General features: G+C 47.8%; 1 protein-coding gene across 1 annotated transcript; it reads right to left on the bottom strand.

Annotated features, from left to right (window-relative positions):
• Positions 1-3,377: 3,377 nt before the first annotated feature.
• On the bottom strand, positions 3,378-22,532 carry immp1l (inner mitochondrial membrane peptidase subunit 1; the record flags this gene model as incomplete). The annotated part of the gene is made up of 3 exons (XM_084339400.1): positions 3,378-3,585; positions 4,258-4,368; positions 22,406-22,532. Coding segments are annotated over 3 exons (319 nt in total), but the record flags the coding sequence as incomplete, so codon positions are not given.
• Positions 22,533-22,697: the final 165 nt, after the last annotated feature.

The following is a 22,697-nucleotide window of genomic DNA, read 5'->3' as shown; positions in this document are numbered from 1 at the left end:
CTTGAAGCAAAAAACCATGTGTAAATATTTTCTTCATATGCATATGCACACACACACACAGAGATACACACACACACACACACAGACACACACACACAATCTTGTTCTCCCCTCCCAGCAGGCAGATCACACTCAAGCAGATAATTCAGTGTCACCGGGTCTGTGGTCGCCTCCAGACAGAGAGACAGCTGGACAGGGACCCACGGCTGCATGGAACCCACTTCCCCTGGGGAGCTCTGAGGAGGAGAGTCCCTCTCTCTCCCTCTCCCCTGGAGAACGGCCAGCTGAGCTTCCATTCACAGTGTGGCACGTGAACATACTGTCACGTCCTTTTGACCAGAGACGTCTTGAGCGCGAGTGTTTCTTGAGGGACTCGGGAGAGGGGCCAAACGCCACGACGTGATGTTACCAGTGGCTTGGTGTCCCTCCATAGACTTTCAAATCATCCCACCTCTTTTTCCGAGGCATAGAAGGGTTGGTTGCGCACACACACACACACACACACACACACACACACACACACACACACACACACACACACACACACACACACACACACACACACACACACACACACACACACACACACACACACACACACACACACACACACACACACACACACACACACACACACACACACACACACACACACACACACACACACACACACACACACACACTATTCAGTGGCGAGCGTTGCCTTACTAAGTGCTTATAAATATTGCACGGTTAAATGGGAAATGTTAACATTTTTTCGATTGCCTTGGCAGCCCGATGAAATATTAAACATCAAGAGAGCTTTTGTTTCACCATAAGACTAGAAAAAAGTAAACATGAAACTAATAACATGTTTTTTTTTCTTTGACACATCTATTTGCAGGTTGAAGTTCGTTAATGCCATTTGATATCCGCTTTGAAGCCCATCTAGGAAACATCAAACACACGTCTAGTTGTAATGCAGAACTAGTAAAACATGAAGCATAAAGATAATAATCTAGTTAACCCTGCGAGAGCCTCGGTTGCAAAAATTACAACATCACTTTTAGCTATTTAAAAAAAAAAGGCTGTAAATGTTTATTTTTTTAAGCACATTTACATAGTCAATGGGTCCTCTTGTTCAGCCCCACAATGCTATTGGATAGTAAATGTGTTTATAGGTCCCACCCTCTGGCCTCCGAAGTTGCTAATGTCTTTTTTATTTGGGCCTCACACAAACTCACTGAAGTGCATGGCGTGTAACAGGTTTGCGGGGCTGGGTGTGACTTCAGATGTGTAACAGGGTGGGCTGGGTGTGACTTCAGATGTGTAACAGGGTGGGCTGGGTGTGACTGCAGATGTGTAACAGGGTGGGCTGGGTGTGACTTCAGATGTGTAACAGGGTGGGCTGGGTGTGACTTCAGATGTGTAACAGGGTGGGCTGGGTGTGACTTCAGATGTGTAACAGGGTGGGCTGGGTGTGACTTCAGATGTGTAACAGGGTGGGCTGGGTGTGATTCCAGATGTGTAACATGGTGGGCTGGGTGTGACTTCAGATGTGTAACAGGGTGGGCTGGTTGTGACTTCAGATGTGTAACAGGGTGGGCTGGGTGTGACTTCAGATGTGTAACAGGGTGGGCTGGGTGTGATTGCAGATGTGTAACAGGGTGGGCTGGGTGTGATTGCAGATGTGTAACAGGGTGGGCTGGGTGTGACTTCAGATGTGTAACAGGGTGGGCTGGGTGTGATTTCAGATGTGTAACAGGGTGGGCTGGGTGTGACTTCAGATGTGTAACAGGGTGGGCTGGGTGTGACTTCAGATGTGTAACAGGGTGGGCTGGGTGTGACTTCAGATGTGTAACAGGGTGGGCTGGGTGTGACTTCAGATGTGTAACAGGGTGGGCTGGGTGTGACTTCAGATGTGTAACAGGGTGGGCTGGGTGTGACTGCAGATGTGTAACAGGGTGGGCTGGGTGTGACTTCAGATGTGTAACAGGGTGGGCTGGGTGTGACTTCAGATGTGTAACAGGGTGGGCTGGGTGTGACTTCAGATGTGTAACAGGGTGGACTGGGTGTGATTTCAGATGTGTAACAGGGTGGGCTGGGTGTGATTGCAGATGTGTAACAGGGTGGGCTGGGTGTGATTTCAGATGTGTAACAGGGTGGGCTGGGTGTGACTTCAGATGTGTAACAGGGTGGGCTGGGTGTGACTTCAGATGTGTAACAGGGTGGGCTGGGTGTTATTGCAGATGTGTAACAGGGTGGGCTGGGTGTGATTGCAGATGTGTAACAGGGTGGGCTGGGTGTGACTGCAGATGTGTAACAGGGTGGGCTGGGTGTGACTTCAGATGTGTAACAGGGTGGGCTGGGTGTGACTGCAGATGTGTAACAGGGTGGGCTGGGTGTGATTTCAGATGTGTAACAGGGTGGGCTGGGTGTGATTGCAGATGTGTAACAGGGTGGGCTGGGTGTGATTCCAGATGTGCAGGAGACAGTGGGTGTGAATTATTATTATTATATATTTTTTTTACCTTCTCTTTCTCCTATTTTTCTCTGATTTTCTCCCCGTCCCAATTTAGTCGTTGTGCCAATTCCCCCCCCTCCCCTACCTGGTATGTTGTACGCATGTTCTCCCACGAGTCGGTACACGGGGTGTCCTGATGTCGAACGCACGCTTCCTCCGAGACGTGCGCCGTCAAGCCAGTGACGCTTTTTTCACTCGGCAGCGAGGACTCTCATTGGTGGAGTGTAACGCGTGGGAGGGCACGCTATCTCCACCAAGTCCTGCCCCCCCGCTGAGCAAGCGCCGAGACCTGACCTGTAGGCGTCGCTGTCCACAACGCCAGATTCCCACCCGCCAGCTTCCCCACCCCCTAACACTGCCAATTGTATTAGTGTGAACGACCAGCCAAGCTGGTGGCAACGCCGAGAGCTGGGCTCGAACCCAGCATCTCCTGCGTTGGTGACGAGCGCAATCTCCGCTACGCCACCTGACCGCCCTTTCTGTGGGTGTGAATTCTGGACTAGGTTTGTACTGGTTCATACATGATTTCTCTTATGTTCCCATTACTAAATAAGGAGGAAGCTGCCGCTAGCGACGCCGTGGCGCTACAGCTTCCCCCCCCGCTGCTCACGCGAGCCTGTCCCTCTTGCCACGCCACGCGACCTGCTAGTGCTAGAAGCAACACTCCGGGAAGGGCCACATGACACCGCCTTGTGTAAGTTATGAAATAGTAAAACCAACCTGCGGATGAACTAGGTTATGTATGAGCCTTAAGTGCCCCCCCTTCCCCCTCCTCCTCCTCCCCCCCAATCTACCTCGCAAAACAGTACAGTAGCCTCAACTTGGTAGAATAAGTTGCAATTTTAGCAGGTATAAATGAAGCAATTTTAATGAATATGGCCTTTATTTAAAAACATGTACAAAACAAAGTAATATGAATATGAATATATATATATATAAATATATATATTTATAGATGTATAGATGTATATGTATATATCTATACACACACAATTGACGAGTCAACCGGAGTCCCTTGGAGTTTCTATGATCCGTCCTGTCGGGCTTTCACTGAGGGGGCCAAAGCTATGTAGAGGCCAAAGCTGGAGGGGACAAAGAGCACAGGGACAAAGCATGGGGTTAAAGACGGAGACAAATCCATTCCAAAGACCGTCCAGCGCGCTCTAACGTCACCATCCTAACACCTCCTTCACTGTATACACTTCACGACGTGCGTTTCGACGCCGTGTCCCGACTCCATAAAAAAAAAAAAAAACGTCTTGTCGTTTCATTAGCCGGTCTTCGCTGGGGCCTCTCCTGACGGAGCGCTGGCCGTCCAATCAGATGGGACAGAAGGTTGGCTGACCTATTTTCCAGGGTCACGGTTGCTATGACATCTAGTGACACGACAACAGGGCAGAATGGAAAGCTATAGACAATATGGTGCGTCCCACTAAGGCTTTGGTCATTCAGACGGACTCACTTTGAACTTCCAACTGACTTTTCGAAATTGTGCTTTGAATGTCCATATACGAGGAATAGATCAAGGAGGGCCCGGAGCCCAGTTTGTTAAATGTTGAGTAGGGGTTTGTCACCTAACGGGACACACGGTACCAATATATCAAGGGTTTTAATAAAGAAGAGGAAAAAAAATGTCGTTCCTGATGTTTTAAATGGCACACATTTTCCACTATTGAACGCACTAGAACGCACTAGGCCATTGGGCTGATTTTAAAAGGTTAGAAATCTAGGACAAGCTATATTGCTTTTGTTACCTTTAAGCAGACACGCCCTCGGATGAGGGCATAGGGAACTGGGCCGTAGCTCCTTGAGTCTGTGGAATTCCTGAGGTTATCCCCTTCGAGCCACACATGGCCTTTTGGAACCTAGACACCCCACAGGGAGAAGAGAGGAGAGGAGAGAAGCAGGGAGGGGGGGGGGGGGGAGTTACAGTAGAAAATGCTGAATTTGTTCCACAACAATACAGACCAATCAAGAACACAGTTCTCTGACCTTATAGCTCTTTTTAACTTTGTTTACATGTACGAGTGAGGCCCTCCCCTCCCCTCAACACCCCCCAACCCTCCCCTCTCCGCCCCCCCCCCCCCCCCCCCCCGCCCCCCCCAGTCGCCACAGCCCTGCCTCCCTCCCTCCCTCCCTCCTCACCCTAACTTAACGTCAACCTCTCTGTCCCTCTTTAACCCCATATGGTCTTAGGAGAGGGGTCATGGGTAACGGGGCAGGGTCGGGGGGATTTAGCAGGACTTCAAACGGGGTCATTAGGCTGTTGGCTGAGATCTGCGCCCCTCTTACCCAGGGAGGGCAGCAGAGCTGGAGAGAGAGAGGGAGAGAGGGAGAGAGAGAGAGAGAGAGGGACTGGGGAGAGCGAGAGGGAGAGAGAGAGAGAGAGAGAGAGAGGGAGAGAGGCCTGAGAGAGCTAGGTGGAGAGACGGGGGGCGTGAGAGAGAGGGATAGAGAGAGAGAGAGAGACAGAGACAGAGAGAGAGAGAGAGAGAGAGAGAGAGAGAGAGAGGGACTGGGGAGAGCGAGAGGGAGAGAGAGAAAGAGAGAGGCCTGAGAGAGCTAGGTGGAGAGACGAGGGGCGTGAGAGACAGAGACAGAGAGAGAGAGAGAGAGAGAGAGAGAGAGAGAGAGAGAGAGAGAGAGAGAGAGAAGGCCTAAGCCGCGGCTAGCAGCAGTGTCCAAGGGTCTCCACCGCGGTCCGACCTGCCAGTGGGGCAGCCATCCGAGCTCTAATCCACAGTGACACCAATTATGATTAATCTCATCACTTGAGAAGAGTAGGCTTGTCAAGGCCCTAATTAAGTGCTCTGTCCCCCCTATATGTGCAGACAGGATCAACAACACATTATATTGTCATAATGGGCATCACAATCCGCGGGTCTATTTCTGTGTCGCCGAACTTTTTAACGGCCAGTCTTTGCAAGAGAGAGAGAGAGAGAGAAAAAAGGAGGAGAAAGGAGGGAAAACAGGAGAACATTATCTTCCGAACTGAAGGTGACGTCACGGACGTTTCTTCCTCGCTCGTCTTCCTCATTCTTCCTCAACCGCCGTTCAGTCGCACTATAGTGTTATCGCCACGTCGTTTTCTTTATTTTTTTCCCCTACATTCGCGTCTTCCGTGATAATTGAGACAGACGACGGAGACATGATCACGGGGGCGGTGACACGGTGACCTGACACACGAGGTAAACAAAGTGGCTAAATAACCGCGACACAAATGAATATCATTAAAGGAGTCATCTGAAAAACCACATGTCAGCATGCAGCCATTCCCACCATTACACCTAATTAACATGGCAACATATGCCGGGCTCCCAAGCACAGGCAGAGGGGAACTGCCACCAGGTTTGCTGTCTGCTAAACCAGAACCCCCCCCCCCCCTCTCTGTTTCTGTCCCTCCTGCGTCTTAACCCTTTCACTACCACACTACAGAAGGTTAACCTTTCACACAGACTGTAGTGTGGTAGTGAAAGGTTAACCTTCTGTAGTGTGGTAGTGAAAGGGTTAACCCATTGTCGTGTGGCAGTGGAAGGGTTAACCTTCCGTATTGTCGCAGTGAAAGGGTTAACCATTTGGTAGTGTGGTAGTGAAAGGGTTAACTTTCTGTAGTGTGGTAGTGAAAGGGTTAACCTGTTGTCACGTGGCAGTGGAAGGGTTACCCTTCCGTATTGTCGCAGTGAAAAGGTTAACCATTAAAGGGGAACTATTTTACTATTTCTTTCACTATTTGGGCACTTTTACACAATTCCTGTGAGTTTATGGAACACCTCTGTAATGTTCTATTTTTTTTAATTCATTGTTTTGTATTTCTAATCAAGTCCTCAAAAACAGCATTTTTCTACCTCAAGATCTTAAGCCGTTTTGAGCCTGGGCTCCAACCACTGTGTTCGGGACTGTGTGGAGTGTGTGGAGACTCAGCAGAGTCTCTCTGACATCACAAATCAGCACATTTCCAGATGACTCAGTTCAGTGAGGGTGAATATTGTGAGAGGAGAATTGGAAGAATGCACCAATATGAGAATTAGAGACATAGATCATATTAATATAAGTCCACATAGCTAGGAAACAATGCTAAACACTGAAAAAGGCCATTTATAAGATAGTTCCCCTTTAAGGTAGTGTGGTAGTGAAAGGGTTAAAAGACCTCATGGTAAATGGTAAATGGCAGTGGTGGGGAAAACTTTAATTTTTTTAACTCAAGTACTTAAGTACAATTTCGAGCTACTTGTACTATATACGTGAGTATTTTCATTTTAGGGAACTTTATACTTTTACTCCACTACATTTCAAAGGAAATATTTTACTTTTTTACTCCACTACATTTATCTGAACCCCATCAGTTACTAGTTACTTTGAAGAAAAATATTTTCCATATAAAACGTAGCAAAAATGCATGAAGATTAATGTACTTTCACATTGAAGCCTGTCAACTTCAAGAGGACGTAATCAGAACAGCACAACTGGACCACATACCACTTTAACATAAACTTTAATCAGAGCAGCATAACTGGACCACATACCACTTTAACATAAACTTTAATCAGAGCAGCATAACTGGACCACATACCACTTTAACATAACCTTTAATCAGAGCAGCAGAACTGGACGATATACCACTTTAACATAACCTTTCATCAGAGCAGCATAACTGGACCACACACCACTTTAACATACACTTTAATCAGAGCAGCAAAACTGGCCCACACACCACTTTAACATAAACTTTAATCAGAGCAGCATAACTGGACCACATACCACTTTAACATAACCTTTAATCAGAGCAGCAGAACTGGACGATATACCACTTTAACATCACCTTTAATCAGAGCAGCAGAACTGGACGATATAACACTTTAACATCACCTTTAATCAGAGCAGCATAACTGGACGATATACCACTTTAACATCACCTTTCATCAGAGCAACATAACTGGACGATATACCACTTTAACATGACCTTTAATCAGAGCAGCATAACTGGACCACATACCACTTTAACATAAACTTTAATCAGAGCAGCACAACTGGCCCACACACCACTTTAACATAAACTTTAATCAGAGCAGCATAATTGGACCACATACCACTTTAACATAACCTTTAATCAGAGCAGCAGAACTGGACGATATACCACTTTAACATAAACTTTAATCAGAGCAGCAGAACTGGACGATATACCACTCTAACATGACCTTTAATCAGAGCAGCAGAACTGGATGATATACCATTTTAACATAACCTTTCATCAGAGCAGCATAACTGGACGATATACCACTTTAACATAACCTTTCATCAGAGCAGCATAACTGGACGATATACCACTTTAACATAACCTTTCATCAGAGCAGCAGAACTGGACGATATACCACTTTAACATAACCTTCCATCAGATCAGCATAACTGGACAACATACCACTTTAACATAACCTTTCATCAGAGCAGCATAACTGGACGATATACCACTTTAACATAACCTTTCATCAGAGCAGCAGAACTGGACGATATACCACTTTAACATAACCTTTCATCAGAGCAGCATAACTAGACGATATACCACTTTAACATAACCTTTAATCAGAGCAGCATAACTGGACCACATACCACTTTAACCTTTAGAGGTCAATGGATCGAGGATGGAACACTCAAGCACTGGAATACACAAATGTCATGTAGAATGCATACTTTTACTTTAGATACTTAAGTAAATTCAATAACAAATACTTCTCTACTTTTACTTAAGTACAATTTTAATGAAGGACTTTTACCAGTACTTGTTTATCTGGGTATTTCTACTTTTACTTACATAAGTAAAGGAACAGTGTACTTCTTCCACCACTGATGGTAAATAGTAAACATTAAAGGGTGCATTTATATAGCAGCTTTTATCCAAAGCGCTTTACAATTTTCTGTCCCTCACATTCACCCATTCAGATAAAACAGCAGAAATAAACAGATAAATAGCTGTACAATACATCAGGGACAACAAGGTTGTTCACCTCATGAGGATTTTAAACTGGTAAAGTGGGAGAAGTGTTCTCTAGAGATCGAGATTTTTATTATTATTAATTTTTTTTTTGTGCATATTTGCATATCTTGAGTGTGAATGGATCCGACATTGAATGAGTTACAGGATATAAAAAAAACGTTAGGTTATGACTATAACCAAGTTCTGTTAGTTAGGGGCGACGCTTGGCATCACCTTCTGCACTATCTCGCGTACGTGCACGCGTACTGAATAAATTCCACAAATGTACCTCTAATACCAGTATTAGTCTGACCACACCCCTCATCAGCTTACCTTCATAAGCAGGTGTGTGGTCACCTGCTCTCCTCCTTCCCAAGCTTTCACCACAAGGTGAGGTCAAGGGCTGCAGCGGCCGTCTGATGCCAAGCGTCGCCCCTAACTAACAGAACTTGGTTATAGTCATAACCTAACGTTCTGTATCGTTAAGGGGCTTAGCTTGGCATCACCTTCTGCACAAGGGAGGCCAAGCGGAGCCGCTGGCTGACAAATACACCCCGCTGACAGCCCCCCACAACCATCAGAACAGGGAGGGCCGAGCCCCCCCGACCCCCCCTAATGGCGGGTAGCCCCCCTATTAGGGGCTTCACGGGAAGGCGACGGACCCGACCGTGCGAAGAGGCACTCAAGCAACTCAACGCACAGGGTGAGCAGACCGTGGCTTGACCCCACGACTACACACACGCACAACCCGCATGCCACCCGGGAACGAACGGAGGAACAACCTCGTTACTGCCCCCAGAATCACGGGGTCAAGAGCAAACCCAACCCCGTGGCAAGGCCGTAGCAGCGGAGCGCGAAGGAAGACCCAGATCCACCAAAGGACCGGGCTCCCTGGAATGGGGGCCCGGAGAAGTCCATGATGCCAGCATCAAGACCCCACCAGGGGGGCACCTAGTGACCCCGCCCCCCACATCGCCAGCGTATCCGGACAAGGGGCCCCTCAGCCGAGCGGGTCCTGTCCTCCCCAACAGCACACCGCCTGGAACACAAGCCCTGCAACAGGCAGACAGCACGGTTAACACACAAGAGGTAACCAACGGAAGCAGGCAGCGCACCGGGGAAAGACCAGGCAACAGGCTGTCAACCCAAGCCTGGAAAAACTGCGGACGAGGCAGGCGCCAGAAAGGACAGCTGAACAGCCGTCCCGGCGGAAGGGGCGTATGCTGGCGTTGTCGCATAACCAAGCTTTCAAACAGCACGTCAGAAGTGGGATCCGTAGACCACTCGACCCCTGACAGCTGCCCACAGAAAAGCCCATACGATCGGCAGACGTCATGAACGTGCAGGGGCACCCTCAACCGGAGAACCGGGAGTTGACACTGCAGCAACGCACCAGAGAACCAACCACCCAGGCATCACCCCATGCAATGGTTGGTCCCATAACCCCTCAGGAAAGAACCCCGAAACACACCTGCGGCACCGCCGCAGCCCGCGTTCCGGTTCCCAACAGGGCTATCCCGGGCCTACAGGTCAACGAGCATCACCCCGGACCGGGCCCGGTGATACGGGGAGCACAGGATCCCAAAGGAGGTTAACCCCACCCAACAGGCTCCTCAGCGCCAAAACGCAAGAGAAGAGCGTAATATGGAAGACCAGCCCCAGCACCCCGCACTCGGTATTCCCAGGAGGTCACCCAACCAAGTACCAACCAAGACCAACCCGTACAGCGGCCGAGATCCGACGAGATCGGACGCGTACAGGTCGGCATGGCCGTAAGCCATTACGACAGTGCAGAATACAACGCACCCAACAAGGGTCCCATAACGCTCAACCCTGTGACACCCGGATCGACCTAGCATTTTTCCCCCTGAAAAAACCCCAAGTCCCTCAGGGTACCAGAACAGCAGATCTGCATCCCCAGCGGACAACGGGTGCACTGATCTGGACCAGCGCGACCAGAACCAGTCCCGTGCCCTAATCACGCCGACCTGCCAACCCCAGGAGAAGGGGCAGATATGCGCGTTTGATCCCAACATAAAAAAGAAGGCGCCACCCAGACGTGTCGGTATGAACCGCGTCCGGCGGCCCACCCCTAGGGCGTGAGACCCTTCCCCATATGTCCAGACCCATTCCGTCATCATCCCCTGACATGAACGGGAACCCATCGACAACACACAGGATGTCGGAAGAGGAAAAAACCCCCATCCCAATTGCTCCATAAAAACGCTGTTTTACCAAAGCAAACGAGGCGCGCCAGTCAGCAACGGCCCAAAGCACATCCTGAGCCAGCACTATGTGTGCGTTCTGACATACCCACATCAACAATAGGCCGTTTAGACCACCATATTGAATCCCCAAGACGCCCAGGGAACGACAAGAGGGGCGAGATGCAATCAACTCCATGAATGAATGAATGAAAACATTTACCCAACAGACTGCAGTACAGGAATACATACAAAAAGATAAGGGGAGGCAGACCTGAGAAAGACGTTAGTCTTGTTTCCATCAGGGACCCTCATTTCATATCCATCAAGACACATTCAACTCTTTATAAAATAAAGAAAAGGCATCACCCGTATGACCCAACTGCACAGCTGGGAGTAAAAACCCTGTTTTTCACATGATTTTAATCCAGTCACTCCTTTTAATCAGAGTGTAAGACCAGACTCCCCCAGAAAACACCTTCCCACATGAGACCACGGTCAAGAAAAAGATATGTAACTGTGAGACACGTGACCAACAGACTCAAGTTTGACACATAAACGGGCGCAGCAGGCTGTAAGTCCTGCGCCCAACCTCGACATCTTTAAGACACCAGCTCATGGAAGGCGTCGCCATAGCAACAACGCTACAACGGGCGGGGAAACCCACCGGATCCTGTCATAACAGGAGTCGGTAGAATACCCCTTCCCCCTCCCCTGTCAAGCACTGGCTTGGCCCCGACTGGCTCAGCAGAAAAGATCAACAAATCCTCTAAACCAATCAAGTGGGAAAAAGGAGGGGTTTATTCGACACCCCCTCCGAAAACACACCTTTTATCCCTACACACAGAAACAACCGTAGCCATCTTGAAAACCTCCGGTAGAACAAAGCATAGCATAAGCTAATACAATGCCTGCTACCCACAAAATGTAAAAAAGGCTTTACAACAAAACACAAGTCGCCTGTGCGTGAATCCCATACCCGTTGCCTATGTCATACATAGGAAGAACGCTGAACGAGAGTAATGGCTAGGCCATGAAAAATGTGCGTACGAGCATTACTGCAACTAACAACACAGCGTTGTGAAAACACATATACTTAGTTAAGCAATGGAAAAACACCAGTTCTAATTGCATGTGGAGCATCAAGCTAATAGAACCTATTACCGAGTGTAAGTTGCAGACCTTGCTTAAAACCCGTAACACAACACAACTCACCCCCCAACGTAACAGGGTAGATTCATATATACACAACCCCACCATATGATTTGTATGAAGAAACACACAGTTTGTTCGGCCAAACACAGTCCCCCTTATATCGGGGAACTTTTTTTATTAATTAAAAAAGTGTAAGGCACAAAATCACAGAGGGGCCGGGAAGGGTGTAGAGGAGGGGACACAAAGGGGAAAAAGTCACTCCTAACGGCGTCTGCCACCTCGCGCCGCTCGAGTCTTGCCACCCCGGGGAGCCCCGGAGGGACGATAGGTTACAGTCTGCTGGACACGACGTTCCCTACCGTCTCCTCCGGTCTGGGATGGGCCGGCGGTGGCCGAAGCGCCGTTTCGTCCCCTGGCCCTCTTGGCAGGGCCAGCAGCGGCGGTGGAGGTAGTGGTAGCGGCGACGGAGACAGCTCGACGTCGCGGAAGCCTTCTGCCCCCACCGGCAAGGACGGGAGGCGGAAAATGGGGTTGAAGGACGGATCTCTCCTCTGCCATTTCTCTGCATGTTGAGGTCATCAATTGCAGGGCCTTCCCGAACAGGCCAGCGTCGGAGAGGGCGGCCGTCAGAAGAGGGGCTCTCTTCTTCTCTGGCACACGGGCCTGCTCCAGCCAAAGGTGACGCTGGCCCAGGGTGGCCAGGGCGCGCACTTTCCCCATGGCTATGGCCAGCACCTGGGAAAGGTGCAGAACAGCTCCCGCAGCCTGGGTGATCTGATCGCATTTTACCTCGTTCAGATCCGTGCCGCCCGTCATTATCCCCGATACAAATCTAGCCAGGTGGGCGATGTTAGACGCCGCAGCCAGCGACTGTGTACCAGCGATGAATGACTGGTCACCCCAATAAGCCAATCGCCTAGCCGACTTCCCCTGGAGGACCGGCTTGCATAGGGGTTCCCACACCATATCCGGACAGAGGAGCGCGGCCATCGGATTGTCAAGCCGAGGTACGCCCTCCCCCATACCCTTTGACTAACCCCGACACCCGCGTAACTGGTACGTAGGCGGGAGTTAGTCCCATGATGTTGGACACCGCCTGACCCCGACGAACATAGGCCCCCATCGATGGGAAAAATGGGTAGACAACGTCCACCCCTCTCACTGGGGGACGCTGCCAGGGATGGCCTATGAGGTCATCAGGGACAGGTGCAGGCAATGGCAGCGGCAGCGGCACACCGTTTGCGGTGGCGGCTACCGCCATGAGCTCGGGAAACAAGGCCCGCAGTTCCCCCTGCGAACCCTCCTCCACCGACCCCGCATCCCTCGCATACAGCAGGCTGCGACTGGTCAAGGAGCCACAATCCGATGCGGCTGACAGTAGGGCATCCTGCTGATGAGGCCAAGGTGGTTCCTCGACATCCTCGAACAAGGCGCCCCATGGAGCCATTTCTCCCCCCTCCGGGGTCTCCGGAGGAGGGATACTCCCCTCCACGGGACCATCATACAAGAACCCGTCCGCCTCCTCCATGAAGTCTTCAGTTTCCATCAGAAATCCAGAGTCGGACGCGTCCTCGCTGGTCTCCAGCAATTCCCCAAACCCAGGCCGTTCGCGTCTGCACGCCACCATCTTGCGACGCGAGCGAGCAGACGCAAAAAGTTTTCGTCGCAAATCCTCCGGCTCCAAGACAATCCCCCGTTCATCAACGGGCGATTCCCCAGAACCAGAGGAACCAGAGTCGAGATCAGGCCATCGCCGCAGCGACGGCACCGAACCCTCGGCTCGTCGGTGAGGAAAACTATCCACCGGCAGTCTCCCGGGCTGGGTCGGCAACCACGAGAGTGGCAACAGCCCAGCACCGAGGCGCACGACGGAGGCGGGAATGGAGAACCGGTGGTGAAGAGTAGGTCTAGCGGGTCTACTCTCCGCGGAATACATTATGACCCAAACCTTTTCTTATACAACAAGTGAGAGAAGATTTTTATTTTGTTTCTATTTTATTTTATTTTATACATATATAGTTTTTGTTTTTTGTTTTGCATATATATATATATATTTTTTTTTTCTTTTCTTTTCTTTTCTTTTTTATGTTTAAAATAGTACACTCATTTGAGTAGTGGAAAAGGGGTAGGATTAAATAAGTGTATACTTCTTCCTACTCCTTTTCGAACATGCAGATTGAGTTGTTTTTCTTTTTTGTTATTGTTTGTTGTATTCATTGCATGTTCGAAATAAAGACTTCAAATCAAATCAAAAATCAAATCGAAAATCGAGAGAAGAAAAGGTTAAGCACAATGTAAACCAGTCACAACTCTTTTCAACTAACAACACGTCAAGTGGGGTACTACCGAGGCACTTTCCTTGTGGTGAAAGCGAGAAGGAGGAGAGCAGGTGACCACACACCTGCTTATGAAGGTAAGCTGATGAGGGGTGTGGTCAGACTAATACTGGTATTAGAGGTACATTTGTGGAATTTATTCAGTACGCGTGCACGTACGCGAGATAGTGCAGAAGGTGATGCCAAGCTAAGCCCCTTAACGATACAGAACTTGGCCCATCTGGCTTGATGGGAAATCTACATTTAAATACCATATAGACAATCGTGGCAGTAAATGATGGCACAACATTGGCTTCTTCTACAGGAACAAAGCTTCCCAGTGATTAGCAGAAAGAGTTGTTGAAGCAGTTTTTCTATTGGTCTTGGATTATGGAGATGTGATTTATAGAAATGCTGCTCATTCCACCCTGAAACCTATAGACGTGGTCTATCATTTTGCTCTCAGATGTATTACTGGTGATAGATATAGTATGATGCTCACCACTGCATCCTGTGTGATAAAGTGGTTTCGTTTTCTCTAGCAGAGAGGCAAAATAAACATTGGAATTAGTTTATTTTCAATCATCTTCAATGTCTAATTATTTAAACTGATTTTATTTTCCTTGTTTCTGGCCTGTTTAATATGCTTGAATCTCAACCGTCTGTTTCTTATGAAATCGGCATCGTTGTAAATGAGGGCCCCCCTCAATAATCTCCCGTTATATTTAAAGGTTTGAATTAATTAATGAATCCGCAAGATCCTCATTTTCTCATTTCTGTCAGGGATACGTGCATGGTTACGGCACCCTCTTGAATTCCATCGTGAAAAGATATGCTAACAACCGAGTTAATCTTCTACTGTATTTAATAATAATAATAATAAGAAGAAGAATAATATATTCAATTTGTAGGGACGCTTTATATTTGTGGAACAAAACTCAAGAACACAAAAACTAGTAAGAGAGTAGAAAGAACATAAAATAAGTACTGTAGGGCTAAATCTAGTAAAAGATTAAAAGAACATAAAATAAGAAGAGCTGAAACTAGTAAAAGATTAAAAGAGCATAAAATAAGTAGGGCTAAATCTAGTAAAAGATTAAAAGAACATAAAATGTGTGGGGCTAAATCTAGTAAAAGATTAAAAGAACATAAAATGTGAAGGGCTAAATCTAGTAAAAGAGTCAAAGAACATGACATGTGTGGGGCTAAATCTAGTAAAAGAGTCAAAGAACATGACATGTGTGGGGCTAAATCTAGTAAAAGAGTCAAAGAACATGACATGTGTGGGGCTAAATCTAGTAAAAGAGTCAAAGAACATGACATGTGTGGGGCTAAATCTAGTAAAAGAGTCAAAGAACATGACATGTGTGGGGCTAAATCTAGTAAAAGAGTCAAAGAACATGACATGTGTGGGGCTAAATCTAGTAAAAGAGTCAAAGAACATGACATGTGTGGGGCTAAATCTAGTAAAAGACATGCATGTTAGACAAGGACGAAGCTCATTAGCTAACTATGGCACATTTACATTGGTGTGGAAACTGAAAGTGTTGATTGATGTGCATTGTCCCTAGGTAATAATAATAATAATAATAATAATAAAACATTTATATATAATAAAAAAAAAGGCTCTATTAAAAAGACTATTTGAGGCCCTTTTTAAAAGCATCCACAGTCTGTGGTGCTCTCAGATGATCAGGGAGAGAATTCCACAGACTGGGAGCGGATGAGCAGAAAAAATGACTTTGTTTATCTTTATTGCTGCTGGTGACAGAAATGTTCCCGGGAATATCCCGTTTGGAACAGCAAAGATAAAGTGTTGATGACCTGGGGGTGGAAACACCAGCGTCCTGACCAGCTGTCTGAGCGGCGCCCTAACCAAACACCTTTATCGAGATGAAACATTGGAACCAATCTCAACATCAATTCCATTCCGTTCGGGATCTGGCCCGAGTGAAACCACTAACAAGGTCGATCAATGTGATCGATTGGTGAGCGGGTCGATCAAAGACCCGTTGCCTGATGCTTGCTGTCATAAAACAAATTACCTCGTGGAGAAACTTCAGCCTCAACGAGGACGATAGGGAAGTAAAGCCGCCTCCGAGATCAACCGGACAGTATGTCAGTATAGTAGTAGAGACGTGGATTCTTTGGAAGGGGCTCTGAAACTTGACTGTTTTTTTTTTATTTTTATTTGATTTGATTTGATTTTTATGTTTTTTATTTTTGTGTCTTACATACAGGTGTATGCCCAGCCCATATGGGCTTACAAGACACATAAACAATAAGTATATAATAGTATACTTGACAAATTACTTGCCAAATTATGACATAATTATAGACCAAGATGGCCACAAAAAAAAAGAAAATACAATACAATGTAATATAACACAAGCTGTAAGCAATGTATGTAAACAAAGAAACAAGAGGAATTCATATACAATGGACCTGTCTCAAAACCCTGCCCTCTTTTCTTGATCCTCCAATCACAGCTGTCGCTTACCTCCGACTTCCTCGTACAAACAAAGTTTGTACGAGGAAGTCCGAGGTAAGCGACAGCTGTGATTGGAGGATCAAGAAAAGGGGCAGGGTTTGAGATAGGTCTATTATATAGGATATAGTGTGTTTTGTCTCAAGTGCCATGCTTTCTCCAAAAATCCTGCAAAACTGAAGATGTCGTCCACAAAAAAACAACTCAGACTGCCAAAACAAATCCGGATTTACAAATTGAATTTTCTCAAATAAAGCCCTCCCCAAATCTGTGTACAAAGGGCAATAAAAACAAAATGATATTAATCTTCCACCACTCCCAGATCACATAGAACACTGGTCCTGTTTTGTGGCCAGAGAGAAAATGAAACCTAAATGCCCGGTACTACAATTTTACAATTTACAATTTAGTCATTTAGCTGACGCTTTTATCCAAAGCGACTTACAGATTGTGAACAACATGTCACCAAGGAGGGGGTACATCTCTGGCAGCTAAGGGTCAGTGGAGTTGTTTTCGTCAAGTGTTACACTCGAGTGCATAGTAGCAAGATAGGTAGTAAATAATATTAAGAATAGCAGCATAGTATTAGGGTACGACAAAGACTGTCAGAGGGTTAGTATTTATTTATTTTTCTTCTATTATTTCAGATATTCTTCATTTTGATGACCCCCCAGGAGCTCGGATAGGAGTGGGTCTGAGGCGGCAGAGTGTAGGGGTCTTGGGGTTGTGTAGTAGGAGTAGGTTCCAGGGGCACGGGCGCAGGGTTCCAGGGGCGCGGGGGCAGGGTTCCAGGGGCACGGCCCGCAGGGTTCCAGGGGCGCGGGTGCAGGGTTCCAGGGGCGCGGGCGCAGGGTTCCAGGGGCGCGGGCGCAGGGTTCCAGGCCTGGCAGCCCTGGTACCCGGGTGGAAAATGGTAAAAAGTGCATTTATACAACAGCTTTTATCCTCTCACTCACTCACTCACTCACTCACACACTCACACACTCACACACTCACACACTCACACACACACACACACGGCGGTGCAAGGTGCCAACCTGCTCATCGGGAGCAGTCAGAGGGTTAAGTGTCTTGCTGCTCGAGGACACTTGGGCACGCTGCCCCGGGCCGGGAGGAGTGGGAATAGAAACCGGGGGGAACTTCCGATCACCGGACGACCGCTCTACCTCCCGAGCCACTGTTTGTGGGATTCAGACTGTTTTGACGGGCTTCACCTCCGGCGGGGGCCCCAGGACTTGACGGATTGGTGTTGTTGTGTACCCGTCAGTGACGTGTGGAGGCGGGCTGAGACCGGAGCTCACCTCCCTCCCTCCCTCCCTCCCTCCCTCCCTCCCTCCCTCCCTCCCTCCCTCCCTCCCTCCCTCGCTGCGGAGGTGTGTGCCGCTGTAACAGCCGCGCCGCTTCAGCGCTCGTTGTGTTAACATGATTGAGGTGACTAAGTTATACCCTGCCTGAGGCTCATTAGCATATGGCTCGAAATACACTCCCTCTCTGTTCCTCTATCACTCCTACACTCCCTCTGTTCCTCTATCACTCCTACACTCCCTCTGATTTACATTTACATTTACATTTAGTCATTTAGCTGAACGCTTTTATCCAAAGCGACTTACAAGTTCTGCACGACAGGTCATCAGGAAGGGCACAACTCTATCAGCTGAGTAACAATATTCATCACAGTGTTGCGTGTTACAGTGTAGGTTAGTTTATTAGGACAAGTGCATGACAGTAAGGTTAGTTAGGGTTAGAATTATTATTATTATTTTTTAATTTTTTCAGATAATGGTTGAAGAAGTGTGTCTTTAGTCGACGGCGAAAGATTGGACGGGATTCGGCTGCTGTCCTAACTGGGATGGGAAGTTCATTCCACCATTGTGGGGCAAGGACTGAGAATAGGCGGCTTCCTCTATCACTCCGACACTCCCTCTGTTCCTCTATCACTCCTACACTCCCCCTCTGTTCCTCTATCACTCCTACACTCCCTCTCTGTTCCTCTATCACTCCGACACTCCCTCTGTTCCTCTATCACTCCTACACTCCCCCTCTGTTCCTCTATCACTCCTACACTCCCTCTCTGATCCTCTATCACTCCTACACTCCCTCTGTTCCTCTATCACTCCTACACTCCCTCTGTTCCTCTATCACTCCTACACTCCCTCTGTTCCTCTATCACTCCTACACTCCCTCTGTTCCTCTATCACTCCTACACTCCCTCTCTGTTCCTCTATCACTCCTACACTCCCTCTCTGATCCTCTATCACTCCTACACTCCCTCTCTGTTCCTCTATCACTCCTACACTCCCTCTGTTCCTCTATCACTCCTACACTCCCTCTGTTCCTCTATCACTCCGACACTCCCTCTGTTCCTCTATCACTCCTACACTCCCTCTCTGATCCTCTATCACTCCTACACTCCCTCTCTGTTCCTCTATCACCTCATCACCTACCTCATAAAGGGCGGGAAGGGGGAGGACAACGGGTCATAGCGCAAAGAGGAAATGTCATCGTTTTCTTTTTATAGTTTTTTTTTTTAAAGTGCTACGAATAAAAGAAGTCCAGTTTTATGACCGGGGTCTAAACCGCTGTCCTTCTCAAATGCACCTGTAACCTCTCAACAGGTACAGCCACCACGCCCCACACACCTCCAACACACACACACGGGGCGACAGTGGCTCACGAGGTAGAGCAGTCGTCTGGTAACCCGGAGGTTCCCGGTTCGATTCCCGCCCCTCGTTCCGGGCAGCGTGTCGAAGTGTCCTTGAGCAAGTCACTTAACCCCTAACTGCTCCCGATGAGCAGGTCGGCACCTCGCACGGTCGCCTCCGCCGTCGGTGTGTGAATGTGTGAGTGAACGGGTGAATGTGAGGAACAAATAGTAAAGCGCTTTGGATGAACGCTGTTATATAAAAAATGCACCGTTTACCGTTTACACGCCTGTGGGCAAGCTGTGCAGATGACACACGTCCACGAAACATGCTCCCAGAGGGACAGCCAACACGTCTGCTGCACGCAGTGGGCTTTTTCTCAGCTAGCTCCTGTCGCTATACAAGGTTCCACCTTGAGCGGGGAACAGGGTAGAAAGGAACCCAACCTGAGCATGACGTAAGAGCAAAATGGCCGCCTGTCCCCGAACACACACATTGTGCTGTTGGAGGTAAAATACCCCCAAAAAGCAAAAGAGCCAAGCTTAACACATCCAGTGCCGTTCACCAGAGGGCGCTGTGGGCCCGTGAGTGCCAGCGCTTTGTTCAATGGGGATAAATGCCGGTGTTTGCAGTGCTAAAACTATATTAAATATTATAGCTATGGATCTAATAACACAGTCGATTGTCAGTGAGTTTCTCCCGGTCAACATGCAAAAAACTGAATTTTTTTTCCATCCATACATTTCCGTTTTATACCGTGGTGAATATGAGTATAGTTCCAGAGTGATTCTGTGTAATCCCAGGAAACGCAGCCAAACAGCGCTTTACTGCATTTCACTATAAATCGTGCCATTCCTCGCCTGGATCAATCTGAGATCAACACTAGATTATCGGTATTATGTTTCATCATGGATGCATGAAAGTGGGGGGGGGGGGAAGCTGCCCCTCCGTGCTTTGATCGCAACCAACGGGACACGGCCCACACACACACGCTCCGAATGTGGGGGAAAATCATCGGATCAACGCAAGATTGATAATATATAGCCCTTACCTTGTCTATGATGTACTGCAAAAAGAATAATCCAATTATCTGATCGCCATTCCAAGTACTGATCGCGATCATGTTTCCAACATAATCCAGCATTGAACATGAACAGGGGGGGGGGGGGTCCTCGTCGAAGCAACTGTGGTGACCGCTTGTCTCGCCCGAGTGTTCAGACCCCGCCCCCACGGCCCAGCTCGGCCCAGACAACAAGCCACATCGCTTCAAAAGGAGTGCAATAGAGCGGCCGCAAGGCGTTAGGCGGCGGTGTTGGACGTTTGCGATCTCAGACCCATTCGGGACAGCCTGCACAAGGTGCCTCGATGGATTATGAATGGCGATAGCGAATAAAAGAAATAACGACCCAGAAACGAGAATCTTCGTTTTTCGGCACTCAACCGTTGGGCCGACAGAAACGAGATTTCTCTCGTGAACGGCAACCAAAGGGTTAATAACTTTATTATTAACTAGATTATCTTTTAACAGTAATCAATAATAATTTTATATTATATATGTTTTTTTAAAACATGTTTCCCCCCCCCCAATGATGAATGAGTTACTTCTTGGGAAATTATAGGCACAATCCGTCACAAAAGGACAATAATAATGGACATTTCTAAAGATGTATTGTGTCGCTTAAATCGACTAGTTGGTCAGTGGACAAAACCATAATGACTAACTAGTCCCAACAGGAAGGACGGAAGTCACCCGGGACCAGCTACAAGATAAAGCTCAGTCCCTTCTGGGCTCCAGTGGAAGCAGATCGTTGCCTATATGAGATCCTCACCTCTACTGCCCTGGAATACCAATCATCCTCCGGGGAACAATCTTTATTTACATTTAATTTGCTGAATGACCCTTTATAGGCTTCGCCGGTAACCCATCCTCTGTGTTGCTGACCCATGCAGCCTGCATGTGAAAATACAATACACGGAATACATACACTACCCTGCAACATAAACACAACACACACACACACACACACACACCCCTCCTCAACACTACCACACACACACACACACACACAGACACACGCACACCCATCAGTCTGACCATTCGGCTGGCAATAACTCTAACAGGCTTCAGAGAGATTGGGGGCCCGGGCTGCGGGCCGTCGAGGACAGACACTGGTAATAGAAAAGGAGAGACAGAATCTCTGCTCACTCTGTGGCGTTATCGCTGTTCTGAGGAAATACAGTTGTTGTCAAAAGCTGATATTTTGACCAATGACACAATATCACACGCACGCATGCACACACGCACATGCACACACCCCCCGCATTTCACTGTATACCTGTATGCCGTGACAAATAAAACTCTTGTATCTTGTACGCACGCACGCACGCACGCACGCACGCACGCACACACACACACACACACACACACACACACACACACACACACACACACACACACACACACACACACACACACACACACACACACACACACACACACACACACACACACACACACACACACACACACACACACACACACACACACACACACACACACACACACACACACACACACACACACACACACACACACACACACACGCACACACAAAGACGACCAACGGTAAGCTGGGAGGAGGATTTACATTATGCATGGAGAGATACTATGTCAGGTGTTTTGTAGTACACTACATTCTTCATTCACTCACTGCTTTGGTTTCTCTGGATCCTCTCTTCTGAAGGTTGTGTTGTTGTTGTCGTTGTTGTTATTGTGGCTAAATGGGAACCCCTAACTTGTTAAAACGCAGGTCAATGAAAGCATGTGTGGAAAAGTCGGACTCTGAATAAATGTGGTCTTGGCAGGTGTTGTGTGTGTGTGTGTGTTGTGTGTGTGAGTGTGTGTGTGTGTGTGTGTGTGTGTGGTGTGTGTGTGTGTGTGTGTGTGTGTGTGTGTGTGTGTGGTGTGAGAGAGCATACTCACAAATGTGTGTGTGAGAGAGCATACTTGTATCTCAATGGGGCATTCCTGGATAAATAAAGGATGAATAAGATACTCACAAATGTGTGTGTGTGAGAGAGCATACTCACAAATGTGTGTGTGTGTGTGAGGGAGCATGAGCATACTCACAAATGTGTGGCTCTTGAATATGTCCGAGGGGCCACTGGTGCAGACCTTGTCCCCCTCCAGACCGATGACTCTTTTACAAATGTTCATATGCGGATCAAATGAGCTCTTTGCAATAATGACATCACCCCTGAGAGGAAGATACAAACAAACACAGACATTGTTTTCATTCTGGGGGAAAAAGTAAACAAAAACAAATAACTAAATAAACAGCCTAAACACTCAGAACTGACAGCAAGCCGGTCGTAATTCATATTAGTATAATCCAGTCATTACTAATGCTTGACGTGCCAAA

Source organism: Notolepis coatsorum (genome assembly GCF_963971535.1).
Source record: "Notolepis coatsorum genome assembly, contig: SCAFFOLD_1974, whole genome shotgun sequence".
In the NCBI taxonomy this organism is placed as follows: Eukaryota; Metazoa; Chordata; class Actinopteri; order Aulopiformes; family Paralepididae; genus Notolepis; species Notolepis coatsorum.
This window is presented reverse-complemented; position numbering and strand designations above follow the sequence as displayed.